The sequence below is a fragment of the Amphibalanus amphitrite genome, unplaced genomic scaffold, assembly GCF_019059575.1.
Source record: "Amphibalanus amphitrite isolate SeventyFive unplaced genomic scaffold, NRLGWU_Aamphi_draft 001145F_arrow, whole genome shotgun sequence".
Classification (NCBI taxonomy): domain Eukaryota; kingdom Metazoa; phylum Arthropoda; class Thecostraca; order Balanomorpha; family Balanidae; genus Amphibalanus; species Amphibalanus amphitrite.
This window is the reverse complement of record NW_024882639.1, coordinates 136606-154724: the sequence shown is the minus strand read 5'-3', so window position 1 is coordinate 154724 and position 18119 is coordinate 136606. Positions and strand designations below refer to the sequence as shown.

General features: G+C 52.5%; 1 protein-coding gene across 1 annotated transcript in view; it reads right to left on the bottom strand.

Annotated features, from left to right (window-relative positions):
* The window catches only part of LOC122370566 (POU domain, class 2, transcription factor 3-like), a 68268-nt gene that overhangs the window by 20388 nt on the left and 29761 nt on the right, over window positions 1–18119 (bottom strand). The window contains exon 2 of the mRNA XM_043346259.1: window positions 5979–6035. Within this exon, the coding sequence (XP_043202194.1) occupies window positions 5979–6035 (57 nt within the window). The remainder of the gene's footprint in view (window positions 1–5978; window positions 6036–18119) is intronic.

Below are 18119 nucleotides of genomic sequence, written 5' to 3'. Positions count from 1 at the left end.
GTTTTTGAGGGCTAAACTACATCATTTTGTAGAACGTATAATATATTGATGTGGTTCCAAAAGGCTAAATTTTGCATTTTGGCCCGTCAAGTGAGTTAAACTACCTTTTGCAGATCGCCTTTTCTATCCCAGAGTGGGCCAGCGTTAGCCCGGCCCCAGCCTGCCAGTGGCCGGCGCGAATTCGGCACTATTGACTGCGACTGAAGCGCGCAGTCGGCCGTCCGCGGCCGCTCGGACGGCCCCTGTTGACTGAGGCACCCGGCGGCTGCAGCGGCGCCCGTCGGCTGCCGCACGGACGGACGGTGTCCACCGGCGATCGATCCGGCCGTCAGCTGCACGCTCCGGCTCGCCTCGCCTCGACGGCTGCTGATTTGACTACATACCGGCAGCGGCGCGGCGCGACGCCCTGCCGACGGCGCCTCGGCAGCGCGCTCGGGGTAGCACCGGCCGCTCGCCCGGTCGGCCCCGTCGGTCGGTCGGTTGGTTGGTCGGTCGGTCGGTCGGTCGGTCGGACGCTCGGCAGGTCACCGAGCAGCGGTCGCCCCGGTGACACGGTGAGTGTTCTCGGCGAGAGAGACCACCTGGTAACGGCATCGCTGCCGGCCGCGTCCGGCTTGGCAACACTGCGAATGACGCAGGTAGCGGTACCGAGAATATGACAGCGACTAGTTGCGACGACTGACCGCCGTCAGTGGCTGGAAGCGACGCTCTAATGCGTGCGACGCAAGACGTGATGAACGGAGCCGGGTAACGAGGGGTTATCGAGTACGGCGACACATGCCAAAATGAAACCTAGTATAATTGTGCGCCTTTATCTCCGCGCTATTACCAGCATGCAGTTCAGGATCAGCGCAAGAAAAGTCTATTATACCGCTTGTTGAGCGTCGAAGGCGGCAATCACGCAAATCGCGTATGATCGTAGCGAATATCTGGCCTCTTCAGATAGCAATATATGCACGGCGCTGCCGCTCCGTTGGCATTTCGCAGCGGCAGATGACGTCCAGGCGCAGCGCATTGCGCCGTGATAGGAACAGTCCGCCCACTGCGCTCGCCTCGCACCAGGCTCGGACAGTGGCCTCATCCCAATCCCAGACACGGCGCGACCGGCCGACGGCCGACGTTCGCAGCAAATTCAAATCTAGTCATCTGGGAAATTTGTAGCCGCCGCCATGATAGCCTGACGATGCTCAAAATATTCCGCCGGCTCGCGGCCCGACCGAATCCAGCATACTCAGCACACCGTACGGCTGAGAATCGCGTGCCGGCCGGGCGGGCGGTGGCCCTTATCGCCCTTTGCATAGATGAATCTTGGCTAGAATTATGGCCGTAGTTTGCCGGTCAGAAATGGCCCCCGCGCCGACCGAGTAAGGCGACGAATTCGACGCACGGCCGACGAAAGACGTTGGCGCCGGCGGACTCGGGGTGAACGGCAGGGCGTTCTCAGCGATGGTGCTTCCGGCGCTGCAGCATATATCAATGGCGCTGTAGAATTAAACTAGCTTTATTGTTTAATTTATTATTTAATTTTGTGCCATCTAATGTATTGCTGTAATCTAGGTAAGGGTAATGAACAATATTTCTATTACCTGCAGGCATGTAAAAAGCTGCCTACCTATTGAAAATATAAACCATATAAATTCCATAAAAATAGATCACGTTGCTTCTTTGCCAACTCTGTTCGAAAACCTGAAGGAAGACTTCAAAATAAATCACTTTCTTATTCAAGCACTTATCATAACGCTGATAAAGAATGCTACTATAAATACGGTCGTCCCTGGCTATATCACTGTTCTCCCGTTCAAGCGCCAGGCGTACTCAAACTAATAGTTCATCGCTCTGCCGCCAGGTGCGCACCACAACCTGCAAACCTCGACCGAGTCGCTGCTCCGCTCGACAAAGAGACAAGAAACCCGCCTCTTTTTTGCCGCCCAGGTGCTCACATGTCATTCCTGGTTGCTTAATAAAACATCAAATGTAATGAACTGTAATCATGCATGTCCCCGGTGTTCGCCATCAAAGCCCACAAAAATGATCTGCAAACTTTGACAGGCGAGCATTTTGCAAGCCGAGAGGGCGAACCGCCGATCCCGAAACCACCGCACAAGTACAGCAGTCTTAGCAGCAGTCTGCAGTCGTAAACTTGACAGCTAGCTAGCCCATCACACTGTCCGACCAGCCAGCAAAAACCACAACCTGAAAATGTGACACGGCAGTTTGTCACCGTGCCGTAATCCGCCGGTCGTCTGTGAAACTCGTCCGGTTCGGCCCTGGCGCTCTCTGACATGGCCACATCCGTGCGACGGGCACTCACTGTCCCCGTGCTGCGGTCACTGCGGCAGCAATGGAGCCAAAGTCCGTGCCTGACCGCTACTGAGACTCTGGTGCCCTGCTGGGGAATGTTAGACCCCCGCCTGATCTCTCCTGGGACACCGGAAAACAGGGTGCCGAGAGACACCAAAATGCGCAACTCGAGGTCGTTCACAGGCATTATAATGATCCAGGGTGGTCTGTTATATAATAGAGTTTCACCCGTTTCAATGTTCACAGAAGTGTCATAAGAGCCAGCTTATGCAAACGCACCGGCGGATTTAATTAAGTCCGAAATAAAACATGAGTTTGCATACCTGCTTGAGCAGTATATCCACGCCAAGTATACTTGGCGCATTCTTATAAGAACATTGCTGGCCTCAAGTGCACTTTTTCCAGAATACAGACGACGTGGGGAGCGCAACTTTGCCGGTAAAATACATTTGTTTTTTCGCTCTCTCTCTCTTTTGTTTAGTTTGTCGCTATAATCGTTCAATGACTGGTCAGGCTTCTGAAAGCAATAAGCAAATGTCTTCACACGGGTATACAGCTTCACCAGGCTAACGGCACATACCTGACACATTGCACTCCAGAAATGCAGCACAAAGTAGCGCACAATTCATTCATCTTTGCCTGCACGCGACTCAGTTACAGGGACATCCCGGTATAACTGGATCCACGTATCCGCTCCCGGCAACACAGTGGGTCCTTTGGAGTTGCTCACGTTTTAGCTAATAGCTAGGATACCACTGGATCCGTATGTAGCAGTGGAACCAGCCAGACCCAGCGGAGCCAGCCACATTATCTTGCAGTGTGCGAGTATGGCTCCTGCCCGCTGGTGTTATATCGATATCACTGTAGGTGATTTGTTATTTCATTATAGTGCGCCGCCGCAGACCAACCAAATAGCGGGTCTGTGGTGTTGGAGTTTCAACCGGTGCCTGCCCGTGACGGTGGCGCTCTGCCTGGATTGGGTGGCAAAACCGGCCATTAGCTTCACGGGAGCACTCCATTATCGTATTCCGGGCCGGCCGTCCGACTGCTGACTGCCGTGGCTCGCCGACGGGTTAATGGCTTCAACTGGAGACTCCCCGGCCGCAGAGCTAACTCCGCTCCGAGGCCCCGGCCGGCCGCCAACTTGAGTCGTCTCGCACACTCTCCCATGCAGAAATCTTTTCGAATCTTTTGCGGCTCGTCGTCCGCCGGGACGCCGCCGCCGTGGGCTGGGTTTTATTCGGGCGGCATTTTCCGCCACCGCTGTCCGGCGCTGGTGGCAGAATAAAGCCTTCGTTTGTGGCTGGATAAATAAAATCAAACAAACAAGGATAGAAACGCGACGGAAAAAGTTTCAGCATCTGCGTCCCAGACAAAGGGGCTATTCAATTTGGCAACGACAATGGCCGTCCACCGACGGGCTGGCCGCGCCGGAATTAGAATGATATGTGGCTGCGCAGTCCTGTCTTCTCCCCAATACAGCGCCATCCGGGAGACTGGTCAGGGTTGGATGAGGGAGAAGGGTGCCGGCGGTATACCACAGCAGGCTGGGTGGCCTGGTCCGGCTGGAAGTCGTGCACTAGGTACGATTTATGCGCAGGACGTTCGTCGGTACCGTCGGCGACACATTACTTTAACAGACGTCAGGTCCTGCCGGAAACTGGGCAGCCTTTTTACCGGCCGAGGCGCGCCGCTAAAAGCACCTCAATTTTCGTGATGCGAGACAGCCAAAGCGGAGTCATAAAACTTCGTCGAGCAAATCGCGCCTGACACGGTTGGCGTCGAGACTGTTGGCCTGCCTACGTTGCCCGGTCTGACTGCAGCTGAGGACTGCTGGTGAGATGGGCGCTGCTCTGAAGTGGCCGCTGTGGCCGGCTGATCAGCCGACAGACCTCTGGATGCAAGGCGAGTCTCTACGACCGCCGTCCCGCCGTTGTGGTATTACGGCTAGTCTCTGCTCAACTCTCCATCACTTCCCGTAACACCACCGCCGCCATCGCCGCCGCCGCCGTGCGCGCCGCCGATCCCGGCAGGTGAAATTTAGAGTTACTATAAAAGATGGAAGAACCTCCGTATGCCGGGCACATAAAGGACTATTAACGACTCATAAATCGTTTACCTATGTCCCGGTTAAACAATTCTCCGTTTTCGAAGAGGGCGGAATGGTGCCGATGGGCTGGGGCGCGGCACTAAGGGTTTCCTGTGAGCCGCGTTTGACGAGGGGAAGGGGTGACGACTGTCGCCTAGTTGAGGGTACACACCAGCGGTTTTGGGGAGGGAGCGTTTTTGTCCCCGCGCACAATGGGGGACCGTCATCGCGTGGACAGCTCCCGTCACGGAGACATCAGAGTGACACGTTATTACACAACATGGCGGACAGCGCACCACCGAAACGAGACAGAGCTAGTCAGCCGTGCTAATGCGTTAGGCATTCATGCTTACGTGCTAGGCAGCAACCTAGCCCATGGTCTTTTTATTTTTTTATGCCCTCTTTTATGATCCAGGTCAACACAACATAAAATGGCGTTCCACGGAGCTCAGGCGTTATATGGTAAGTTCTTCAACACCGTGGCAAGTAGGCAAGTAGGACGCCTTTAGCGATGTTGAACAGCAAGCATGTCTTGGAATAGAGCCATGTTATTCATTTTTAAGGAAGAAAAGCGTAACCGTGGCAGTTGTAACCGGCGATGAGGCGCCCCGTCACGAACCGACTCACGCCCATCAGTCAGTGACCGTGACCACTGACCAGTGACCACTGATCACTGATCACTGACCAGTGACCAGTGACCGCTGACCAGTGACCACTGATCACTGACCAGTGACCATGACCAGTGACCAGTGCCCAGTGCCCAGTGACCAGTGACCAGTGACCAGTGACCAGTGACCAGTGTGACCAATGACCAGTGACTCGTCCGTGACTGTCTTCTGTCGCCAGAGCCCGACTGTGAGGTGGCCAACCAACACACCCGGTGGCTCGGCGCACGGCGCGTGTCTGGAGACATCAGGTAGCTGCACAAAAACCTACCGGCGATGCCCGACTCGCAACAAAAACAGCGCCGCATGGACTGGTAATGGAGTACAAAGAATCCAGTCCATAACTAGCCGGCTAGAAAAACGCAGCTACAACGCGCCTCGGTGCTGTTTAAACAAGGCGGAGGTGTAAGCATGACACAAACAGTAGCGCCATGATTGAATAATGTCAAAGTAAACAAAACGGTCCGCTGTAAGCTAAAAAATATAGTGTCATATGTTTTACTAAATGAAATTTAAAAATGCATTCGTTTCAGCCTCTAATATCCGATAAAACTGTTTGTTTTTACATTTTCAGAAACAATGTTCGATAAAAAACTCGTTCAGTCAAGCCGCCGCGCTCCCCTAAAAAGTCAACAGTGGATTTGCGAGCCAGGGGCGTATGTTTTCCCTCGCGGCTCAGGCCTGTCGACACACTCTTAGGCGCGGTCGGCGCGATGTTATGGACGTCATCTCCATTTTTCTCCCCTCTGTGGACGGTGTCCGGCTCCCCAGTGAGGGCCGCTCGAGCCCCAGTGAACCCTTCCGACGGCCGTTATCGCACGGCACAACGCTGGGGTCGGCCGGCCACCCCGGCTGGCAGTGAGCAGTGGCCGGGGACAGTCCGCTGGTTACCCCAGTCGGCACTGCATGCAGTGAACACTGACCTTTCATGTTGACTGGTGAGGAGGGCAGCTCCCTTTCCATCTTTTGTAGGTGATCGCCTGGAATGGAAACAAAACGCCTGTTAGAGGTTCGTTCATATTGATTGGAAATAATTGACACGGATTAGAACGATTGAGTGCACATGCTAAAATACGGAGACAATTGGATGTTTGATTATAGATTGACACCTTATGCATAACACTTATCGCTAATCCTTTTCATTTCTACCATACTGAATCGTCTCTTTCTAGCCCCTGTTCTTCTTCATCCTCATCTTCTTCTTTGCATACGTTCCGCTATGTCGTCCGCCATCCAGCGTGTCTGTGCTCCTTGTCCTCTCCAGCCGCTCCTCTGCCCGTCGACAGGCAGAGGAGAGCGGTGCCGGTGGCTGCTGCGGGCTGGTGAGGACCCCTCCGGGCCCTCTCCATCGCCCGTGCACGGCGCAAGTCGGCGCGTCCGGCGGCGCCCGGGGAGTCGTCTAGTCGACGCCGCGCGCGCCCCAGAGGAGGCCCGGCGCCACCGTTTACTCCGCGCCGCGCATATTCCAGCGCGGCGCCGGCGCCGACCGCCACCAAAACGGCCGTCGCCTGCCTAATGCATGGAGATTTCATTTATGGCCGACTGGGACCGGCCAGATTGTGGCGTTAGTATGCGGCGCGTCGGCGGCGACGGCGGCGCGTCGGCGTCGGCGGCCGTCCTGCCGCCGCCGACGCCGCCCGATTAAACTTGCAGTCGGGAATGAATATTCGCGCGCCGGCCGTGCCGGCGGCGGGCGCGGGCGGCCGGGACGCGATCTACGACTCCCCGAGAAGAGATTAGATGGTGGGCAGAGTGGCGCGCTGCGGCGAGGTGCGGCGCAGCTGCCGCTGGTGCGCCACGATCGTCACCCGACGGCATATTCAGGCGCGCCGCGCCGATCGTAAAGACAGGCCGTATAGTTTTGAAACATATGGGGCTTGCCGCCCGCCGCCAACCGAAAGCGTATTAGCAAATTGAACGCTGGTGGCAATGGCCAGAAACTCGTCCGGCTGCTGGCAGAGCGTGGGAGCACAGGGAGAGTGCGGAGGAGGGGTGATGGAATTGATCTTTACCCGCACCTGGGCGCGAGAGAGATGAACTTATCAGAATGTCTTTGTCTCCGCACAGGCTGAACAGATATGCTGTTAATAATACAAATTCATGCAAATTAACTCAATGTGATCGAGGCATTAGGAATATGATCCCCTTCGTCATCATTGCCATCTAGCAAATGAGTCATAAACGAAGCAAAATCTGACAGTCTTTATGCAGATTCCTTGAAACTTGGTCTCACCAGATAAAAAGTGAGCGAGCCTTTAGCCGACAGGTATCGATTTTATTCCCATTTGATTTGTACTGAGAAGATGGACCTTTTTTGCGCGTTTCGCACATGGAAGACGATAAAAACCATGCAGAGTTCTGCAAAGAAGTTATCCAGATGGAAAGACACTCCTCGGCCCGTATACCACGATAGGGCAACGCATCTACACAACCACATCCGCACAAGCAGCCGCACCTACCAGAAATGTCACATCACTAGCCCTCCAAGCGTTTGATAAGGTGCCCTGGAACACACGGAGCTTCCAACACGTCACTTCTGACCGCCTCTCCGAACGGAGCCCACTCAACCCTCTAACCATGGCACTGCAGTACAGAACCCTTCCCTTGCCACTACCCATGCCACTGGCCATGCCACTGACTACCGGTAGAAACTAACCGAGTCATGGGGTGACTCACATGCCGACTGCGGCGGACTGAGTGTTCCTGTCGGCCAGCCGACTCCGCGGGAGGTTGGAGGGTGTGATCGACCCACCTCCGCGTGCCCAAACCGAGTTACCGTGCACCCAGGCCCGTCCCTGACCTTCACTCATGGCCACCACACCTAGGAATGATCCAAGCTCAAAGTCGTGAAAGAAATGTGATACGAGATCTGACATCAGTCGCCGGGCTTGCATGTTCCTACCCCGACTCTGACGGTCGCCCAACTCCATCTCTAACTTCAAGTTCTGCTTCAGCTTTGCCTCTAGCTTACAACACATCCAGCTGTTTCATCAACAAGCCCACGGTCGTCGAACTCCAGTCCGCGGCGCAGCTACCTCATTAGATGCCGTCCAGGGCTTGCCATCCGGATAGCAACTGTCGCGGCACGCGGTGCGGTGAGGTCCCTTCCTCTCACGCGTCAGGTCAGCCCTCTGGAGATCACTGGGAACGCGATGCACTGACAACTCGCTGTATTTAGTCGGGAGTGTTGGCTCTTTCGTACTCTTCTTGGCGCTTATCTAACTGCAGATTGGTGATACCGATCAAAATTATTTCCAACCAAACGACGATCAAAAAATGCATCTAACCGGGGATTACCTGTCCCAACGAAGAGTAATATCTAACCGGGGTCTGTTGGTAGGCACCGATCAAGAACTGTTTCTAACCGGAGACTGCCGGTAGCGATCAGGAGCATCAGGATCTCTCTGTCCATCGCCACCGGTCCCAGCTCACCCTTCAGCCGAGGCCGGGGCATTCCGTTAGCAGCGCGCACCCAATTGCCGGTTTTTGTGCGGCGCGCGCGCTCGCCGCTTCCACCGTCATTGACACGCGCCGGCCGATTGGTAGCCCGCCAGTCGGACATATTGATTTTGTATGCCCGCATTGGACACCGCCGGCCGGCTGCCTGCATAATTCAAATTTAGCCAGTTTTCAGCCGGCCTAATGTGCCTCCCCACTGTGAAAATGTCGCTGGATCGAGGCTGGAAACGGGGCACCATTAGCGCGCCGGCAAGGAGAAATGAGCGCCGCTTACAAACGCGGCGCATGTGAGTGCGGCCGATACTCAAAGGTGACAGAACGCACGGCGGGAGGTGGGTTCTGACTAATCACTGGCTGGTACAGTGGCGCAGCACCAGACGATCCGTATAGAGTGGCGCACCGATCGGTGACTTCGAATTCATAGGTGGGCGAGACAGGTAATAAGCGAAGGGAGGGACCTGGTGTGCGGCTTGTCCAAGAGCAAACAAAACAGTCCACAGTCCACCTAACGCGCCGCGATGGAAGGAACGAACAGCAACTTTGTCAGCCGTGGAATAGGCTGTGATGTCCACCAAGACCCTCCAAAGGGGATCACTTGAAATCACTCTGGAAAGCAATCCCTCACTAGGAAGGAAAGTGATTATTCATCAGGCGTTGGAATAACAGGGTAATTACACCTGTTCTACGTTGTGTTCGATTTGTTGGACTAGTTGTTAGTGACTTAGTCAGTCGTTTACCATGTTTATATGATCAGCGAAACTTCCGATTAGAACAGGTAGAGATGGTGGACAATATTAAACGGAATACTATTTGACTGTGGTTAAATGTTCAAGGGAGTAGACGTGCGCCTTAGTACAAAAGTTAGACGTATTACAAAGCTGTCAATAAGATGCAAACATTATTAGCTCATTTATATCAGTGTTTTTTTTTTGTCACTGTCAATGAAACAGATAGTGAGTTGTGAGATCCGTTGGACATCGCTAATTGATTTGGACTCGTCTTTATCAACTTTCTTTAATTAATACCTTTTTTGTAACGCATTTTGTGCATTGCATGCATACAGTATTTTATGCATTTTACAGCAGTGCCCCTAACTCCAGATCAACACCATGATTGTTTATATGCGCCTGCCAAAGTCAGCTACAAAAAACAGTGATTGAGGGCACAAGGATCTTCATCAGATAAAACAGCTTTTTTGTCAAAGGCTTGCATTAGGCAATTGGCATTAGGCTATCGGCATGCCTAACAATTATTTTGAAAATTACATCCTGAACATCCTGGTTCATATCACATCACTTGGATGAGGAAAAACGAGCATTCGCATCCTTTCAATCAAATACATCGTGTGGGTATTGAGGCATCACGGATTTACTGACAAACAAGCCGAATTGAAAAGTGATGCCCCCGGAGGTGAATCAAATTAAAATGATTATTTCACTTTTGCAAACAATGCCGAACAAGAACATGCCAAAGCCCCGTCAATGTATCTACCGACGGAAGAAACAATATTGTGCATTTCTTATCAGTTCAAGAAAACTACCGCCGGCAGGGGTGCGGTGGGGAAGAGAGGGGAGGGGAGGGGTGCGATCGGCGCCTGCCGCTGCCACTGCCGTGACCTCAGTGCGTGTCCTTTGGGCGTGCTCGAACCGGGTCGCCGGCCAGCCAAACAAAAACGCCATATAGAAAATTGGCATATGTAGGACCGGAGACGGCGACAAAAACGCCGAGCCTATGATCGTCGTTATCGACGAGGCCGGTCCGGCACGCCGTCGGCAGCGACACGCCAGTCGGCCGCAAAAACAGCGCGCGTTCATTTGATTTTTGACTGCGCCGGCGACGGAATCAAATTGATTATTGATTCGTCGCATTATTGATGGCCGAACGGGTGGCGGCGCGACCCGCCGCTGTCGCCACAAACGGGGGCGGGGCCGCACCGCCGCCGCCGCCCGGCATCCGAGCTGCCGTGACTTACCCTTCCCCTCCCCCTCCCCATCCTGCACACGTTGCACGTAGCGTCCCCTCGCGGCGCGCTGCGGCCGCCCGACCGCCGCCGCCTCGCCCCTCCCGCCGCGCCGAGACCCCGCCCCCAGCCGCCCAGCGACCATTTGCATAGCCGGCCCGCTTCGATTTGCATGCCTCAAGTTAACCCTTTCAACTTTAAAGCGGCGACGCCCCGCCTCCTAGTGACGTCATTCGACCGAGCCCCGAGGCGGCCAATGGGCGGTCGACAGCGCGTGCACGCAAAAACGCATGGGAACCGGCGGGGTGTCGACAGCGCGGCGAGCCGGCTGCGCCGGCGGCCAAGGCGGAGCAGGCTGGCTGCTTCAGTTTGAATAACTCTCCGTATGGAAATCAATACGCTGGGTGAGGCGGCGCCGGTGGCGACGGCGGCGGTCGCCGCGGCAGAGTGGTGTCGGCGGACAAATGGGCGCTGAGGCGAGGTATTTTGGACTTCGCTGTTGCCATAATGCAGCATGCAAGATATAGATAAGTCATTATTTCAGTTTACAATTATAATTTGTGTATCGCGAAAGGGCGGAGTCAAAGACGAATGATCAAAAGAGGAACAGGTAACAAAGAGGATATATAATAGCATTGTATGCGATAACTTGAAAATAAGACATTGTAACCGATAGAAGCACGATAATAACCATTAAAATGCAATATTTGCTACGTGAAACAATCGCCATTTCAATCACAAAGTGACGAATGCTGGAGACAGCAGCCCTTGACGAAAATGACAGCTTCAGAATGACAGAAACTATCACTCATTTTAATCGTTTCTGCATTTCTTCTGTCGGCGACCATCATTACTTTCGAGCGGGTAACTCAGCAAACACGTGGCTGGTAGCCTCCTAGCGTCTCCGGAACTAAAGCAGCCACCAAGACAGCCTTTCCAAAACTGCCTGCAGCTCTGCCGGCCCACAACAATGACAATACCACCGGCCTCAGAGAGAAGCTGGCAGCGGTGGCGGCGGCGGTGGCGCTCGCTCCCCACTCCCCAGTGTGACAGCGTTTGTTCCCAGGCCGCCGGCATCCCACTCTCCCTGCGTCATTATTGATTAATGATAATAAGTCGGAAGCGCGATAATTGCGAATTTGACTGGCGGCGGTGGCCGCGGGCGGCGGCAGTAGCGGCGCCGAGACAGAGGCGGCGCGGTGGAGACGACAAAGTGGCGCAGCTGGGGGTCGGAGCGCTCTGTGACGCTGCCCGTGACGCGTCACGCCGGGTCAAGCCGGGTCAGACGGTGGGCGGTGAAAAGTCACGGCAGGTCACATGGTGGAGCGCTACCGGGGCAGGTCAAAACCAGTCATCCTACGTCACATAACTTGACATAAAGATAACTGACATAAAGTGACATAAAGATAACTGACATAAGGATAACTCACAGGTCTTGTAATGCATCACAACGACAAAGAAGCTGCATCGGACCGAATCATATAACCCGGTTATTATGAAAAAAGAACAGATTCTTTCTACCCCATCTGCTAGCATTTCACCAAAAGAAGAACACTTCTTGCACATAAAATACCTTATGCAAATGCATCCCTATGCAACATTGCTAAATCCGCATCCATGTCAGTCGCATTGTTGAGCGTATACTCCCCAGCTGTCTCTCGGCAAGCCGTCTCAATCTGCGGCTGGTCTGCGCCGTCTATCGGGGCTCAGATCTCGCCACCAATTAGCGTTCTGCTAATTGCGCTGCGTGGCGTGGTCGGTGGCCGTTTCATTTTCACCTCATTGCCACCTGACGGCACGTGCCAGACACCTGGCTTCTGGGCGAGTCGGTAACCATTGTTGGGATGCAAGTTGCGTGCGTGGGATGCTCGCTCCGCAAATGATGCACTCGTCGACAATGGAGCAAGTGAGTGGCTGCTGCATGCAGGCAGTCTGATGGTGGGAAATTACCAGGCAAAGTCAAACAGTCCGTGAAAATACGATTAAGTGACTAGTGCGTGGTGCAATTACATTCCCTGAAAGAGGTCAGCTTCGGTTTGTGAAGTAGATTGCTCTATTTATGCTAGTGAACAGAGGCCACTAGGTTAGGCAGTTTGTTATCGCAGTTAACGATATTGCAGAGTCTAATCGACTCTAAACAGAATGGACATGTTTAAACAGTTGTCCACCTCCACGGGCAGCACGCATTTCATTACGACTAACATCTTGCAGGAGTGTTTACAGCAAGTCGTCTAATGTGTCCGGACGTCACGAAACCAATACAACACTGCCAATAACCGATGGAAATGATATGGTACCCGAAATCTGTGAATCATGAATAGTTATCGCTAACTGCCACTCTGTTTTCCACAAAAGTTGATCAACATTGATGAGGAAGCTTGTGGTAATGTCCCATTGGCTACACAGACAATGTAGCAGGCTCCAGTGCAATATTCTCCCCCAATATAGTTGTCATTCCGCGTGCCTTCGGCACAGCCCATTTCACATTGACCGAGTACGTTTACCCATATCCGTCAGGTTCTTCACATTCCGACAACGGAGCCCAAACGGCACCAGCTCATTGCACACGTGGTAATTAGAGCCGACATGACGAATGAGCCAGGTTTCCCCTTCCGGTGGTTAGGCTGCTCACTGCTCAGTGCTCACTGACTGTTAGCAGGTAAATACTTTGGAACACAGTGACAAATGGTAAATAGCTGGAGCGGCGCTCGGCCGGGTGCGCTCTGGAAAGTACCCGGAGCAAGCAGAACCGGGTATGCATCATTTCAAACATTTCCCGCCCCGACAGTTCTGGGAGCTGGAAATGCACGACTTCCGCCCCGCGGCCGTAACAATGCAGCAGAAACTGAGCCAGCCTAATCGTGACAGATAGTGGACTAAAGCTCTGAGGAATGCAAAGACGATTCAAAACAGCCATATATTTCCTCGAGCCGAATCGTGAATCTTATCAGATATCGAATCAAGCCACGGATACGTTCCCCCGCAGTGGCGGCTCGGTTCAGTTGCACCCATCATTCATCCTGGGCTGCGCCATATGATTGACGTAGTCCCATACTTTCCCTGGGCTACCTATAGGGCTCGTTTTAACCGTGGCGCGTGCCCTGAGGCACCTCCCCTGCGCTGCTCACAGGCCTCTCCCCCACGCGCGCGCGTTGTGCCTGCTCCCGCTGCCGCTTAACCCTTTCGACTGACAGATTATCGAGGGGAAATCGAGCAGCTAAGTTAGACATAAAGGCCCACGTGGCCCCGATGAGAGATGAATTTGAAGGGTGCCGCCGGCGCCGGCTTTCATACGGGCAAAATGGATGTTAAAACATACTGCGGCCGGCACCGGCTGTCGCCGTGCCGCGGGGAGGGACGAGCACCGCCCGGGAACAAATGACAGTAACTGACTCCTAGTGTAAAAATGACGGAGGAGAGGAGGGGGTGGCATGTCTACATATATAGAGTCGGGTTGTGACTCTGGAAGTAAAACGGCTATCCACGTGTTTCAGCTCCTAGGTTGTTACGTTGATTATGAACATGTATTGTTTGTCAAGATTTATGAGCAATGAGCATTCACTGAAAATGATGTTAACCCGCGCCGGGCCGGTGCTCTGAGATTCCGCGCCGGGCGGGGGGGGGGGGTGTCTGAGCACCCCCCCCCTTCTAACTCGGCTCCTGGGCCACGTAGCGACACGCGGTAAGCGGCAATCGAAAGAACGTCCAAAATAAGGACGAAAACACTTCGGTCATTTTTTGGGTCAGGTCAAAGGTCAGGTCACCAGAGGTCACCAAAGGTCAAATGTCCGCTATTTCAATATTTTGGAAACTGCCAACGGCTATCTCGGGAACCGATAGAGCTACAGCGCCGCGGAAAAGCGCATTCGATAGCCCTTTTACAGACCTTTCTGGGTAATGCTCTCAGATTTGACCTCAGGTCAACGGTTTAGCCTCCAGGGGGCAAAAACTCCAAAAATAGCCGTTTTTACGAAAAACGTTTTTTCGGCAATAACTTTTGACTCAAAAGAGTCATGACATTACTTTTACCACCATCGTGTTCCTCTCGTCGAGACGCGTCGAATGAACTATAATTTGACCTTGAAAGGTCAATTTGAAAATTTGACCTCAGGTCAAGGTCATGACCTGACCGGAAAAGGTCATGTTGCATATCAGTCGATCCGCAACGTCGAGCCAAACACATCTAAGGCGTTTTCAGCGCTCTAGCACGTCTCTATCAGAAGTTATTAGCGAAAAACTGTTAGATTCTGTTCGTGACCTGAGATGACCTCGGGGACATAACGAGGGGTCAGAGTTGCCATTTTCCGGTTCAGTGTGTCCATTTTACCTACATCTCGATGTTTGAGAGTGTCTAGAATAACGTTCGTGCAAAACAGACGCTTTTCAATTTTCTCCCATTGACTTATAATGGAGAGGTCGCAAAATTGACCTGACCTTAGGTCACCGATATCAAAATTCCGAGATATACATTTTATAGATATTGTTGCTCTAATCAATCGCTGAAAGTTTCAAGGCAATCGATCAATCGGTGTAGCTATGACGAGCATTCTTATTTTTTCTGAGGTGAGGTCACTTGGCGTGACCTGGTGACCTGACCTAAGGTGACCTGGGTCTGAAATTTTCACAACATGTGCGGAAAAGATGCACGAACAGGTGTGCCAAAAACGGCAGCGCTCCGCGCCGCCGTTTTTGAGATATCTGCGAAAAACCGCAGGGGGGGGGGTGTTCAAACACCCCCCCCCCGGCCCGGCGCGGGTTAATTTCAAGCACGTAGGAAAACGTCACCAGAATCTGAGTGCATATTTCGCTGTAGGCAGCACAAAGACAAGGAAATTGGGCGGAATGCAAATCCAGCCGAGGTAAAAATGAGTCGTATCTTCTGCAGAATCTGGTGATTTGTCCGCGTTCCGGACCCCGCGACAGCTGCTCCAGGTGTAACCGACAACGGCTTTGGGCTAATTCCTGTCATACACCAAAGGAGGGGACACAGGGTTGTCTTTACAGCAAGAACAACTGGAAAGAAATATGATGCTCAACTGTTGTTACGTGAAGAGTTATGTTCTGCAATGTTGTTATTTCTATGGAAGTGGACAGAGTGTTAAGCGCTATATAAGATTGATTGCCATGCCATATGTCAAAACAAAAGCAATTTCTGCTCTTCTGCGTGTCCTATTGGTAGCGAAGCTGACGCTGGTTGCCGAGGAAACCGGGTCTTGTCAACAGTGACCGATATCGATATATTTTTCTCATCGCTTTAATCTCTTATCATCCAAATGTGGGATGTTAAAAGCCCAGTTTTTCTTCACCTTCTCGCCCGATGGAGGCTGACAGCGGTTCTAGCTCTGCAGTTCGCAGCTGGGCCGACTCCGAGCCCCCGTCCGGATACAGGCGCGACAGTGCAGCCGGCAATCTAGATAAGAGGCAGTGGAGTCGGGCCTCTCCTCCCACCTCTCCATCCATGCAAACCTCAGCCGGGAGCTCAAACGTGCGGCACCGTATTCTGCCGCCGCGCCGGGCCGGGTCGGCGACAGCGGTCCTATAGGCGGCGCTCTGACCCTGACTGCCGTCTCACCGCCGTCGAGCGCGGCGCACCGTTTAGGTGCCGGCGGAAATATGATCGCGCGCTAAAAGGTTCGCACAAATTACAATCGCAGTCGACCGGCGCTGCGCTGCGAACGAGCGACGCTTCGTGGAAGGTGCTCTTCATTGCCGCAGTATAACCGAGTCGCCAGCATCCGAACGCCAAAGTTGGATGAAGTCGGCGAGTTTCGGGAATCTGAATCAGGCACGCCCCGATCGTAGTCACGGCTAATCGAACACTGTGTTTGCATCAGGTCAAAGGGAAGGACCGGTCACCTGATTGACCTTGCAAAGGCGGATGTGTGGAAATTAGTAAATTTTGAGCAAAAATGCATATGACGGTTGCTCGATTAGCGGCACAACCAATGAGGGTGATGAGGCACCTGATTTACCTGTTTTGAGAGAAAGGGACGTCCAAGTTCAACTTCGACAAATAGGTATTAATTTTTATGAGGTGGAATATTGGTTCAACTTCCTAAGCTGAATATAAATTTGGCATCAGAAAAAAAATCATTTCTATTATAAGCGTTAGATTTGTAAACCAATAATGACTTCTTCGCGGAAATTAAACAACTTTTGTCCTTTTATAGTAGTCAAAAGATAGTCCTTCGTTCATATCGGTCTTTGTCGAATACCCGCCTATCTCACACTGATGCGTTTTTGCTTGGCTTCACAAAATCAAATGAACGGTAATCGACTTCAAATGCCGATTTCAGAAAACAGGAAACCTTTGAAAATCCTACAGTGGATGACCGTTGGGACAACGGCCAGAGATCACAGAGATAAGATACCAAACAAACATTGTGCCATGTTCAGTGGTATCATATAATCATCAAATGTTGTGTTTTGGTGACATAGGGTGGCACATTTCCTGGAAATCCAGGCTATCGACCACAATGCCATGGATCCATAGTGTTATTATAGCGCTGCTTTGCATGCCAACGGCGACAAGTGTAACGTTATATAGGTCCTGTGCTTATAGAATATGCACGAGCCCTTTCGTACGTACCACGCAACATGACACTCGACATTTCATGGCAGGAACGCAAGGCAGGGTGAATCACGACACAAAAGACATGCTGTAGTGATCATACCAGCTACGGTAAAGAAGCTCGGTAGGTATCCCGTATCAGCCATGAATGACGTAATACCTAATATACAATAACGTAAACCCAGACAAAGTAATATGATGTAATGATGCATTAGGTATATGTGGGATACTAATATTGCACAAAGACACAAAGCCGCTAAAAGTAGTAATAAGTGCGAGAATATCAGCAAGTCAATGTGAACTAATTTTGTAGCTTCATCTCATGATTGCTCAGCTTATGTGCTTCACATTATCTACCCTGTATAAAATGTCGCAATTTTCTATGTACCTACGGTTGCTTGTGGTTACCGTTCCTTCTTTCGGAATAAATGAATGTGCAGCCAGTTAACCCGATATTCCGGTAGCGCATTTGCTCTCAGGCCGCGTCAGCCTCATACCTACCACGGTTCACCGAAGGCCATAACGGGGTTCACCTCAAAATAGCAACCGACAGAACATGCTAAATAGAGGTATGGGTGAGCTCGTGTGAGGTCGCCAGCCTCACCGGGCGACAGTAATCCCCATAAAAAGTCTCAGATTGTTGCTAAGTACAGCCCAGCTCGGCCGGCGGTAAGGTAAAACTCAAGCTGATCAGACACCGCGTGGTAGTCGGCAACAGTGTCACCGCCACCACCAGACGTCATCAGCCGTCATCAACGTCATCACCGTCATCAGCATTAGTAGGTATGGTGCAGAGTCACTATATCTGCTGCGTTATGTAGCACATTCACATGCTTAGTGCAAATGATCGCGTGCTGATGCTGTATGTCGGAGCTTGACTTACCACCACTGTAAGAAAGTACTACCCACTGGCAATGACCGCATTTGCTCTGTAAGTCGGGGCAAGCATCTCAGACTTCTGTTGCTACCCCTACCCCTCGTCCCACCCCCGGGACCGGTAGTCGTCATCAGATCATCACCAAACGTCGCGCAGCCCGCACGACAAAGGCCCAGGCGGTGTCGAACGCACGTTTT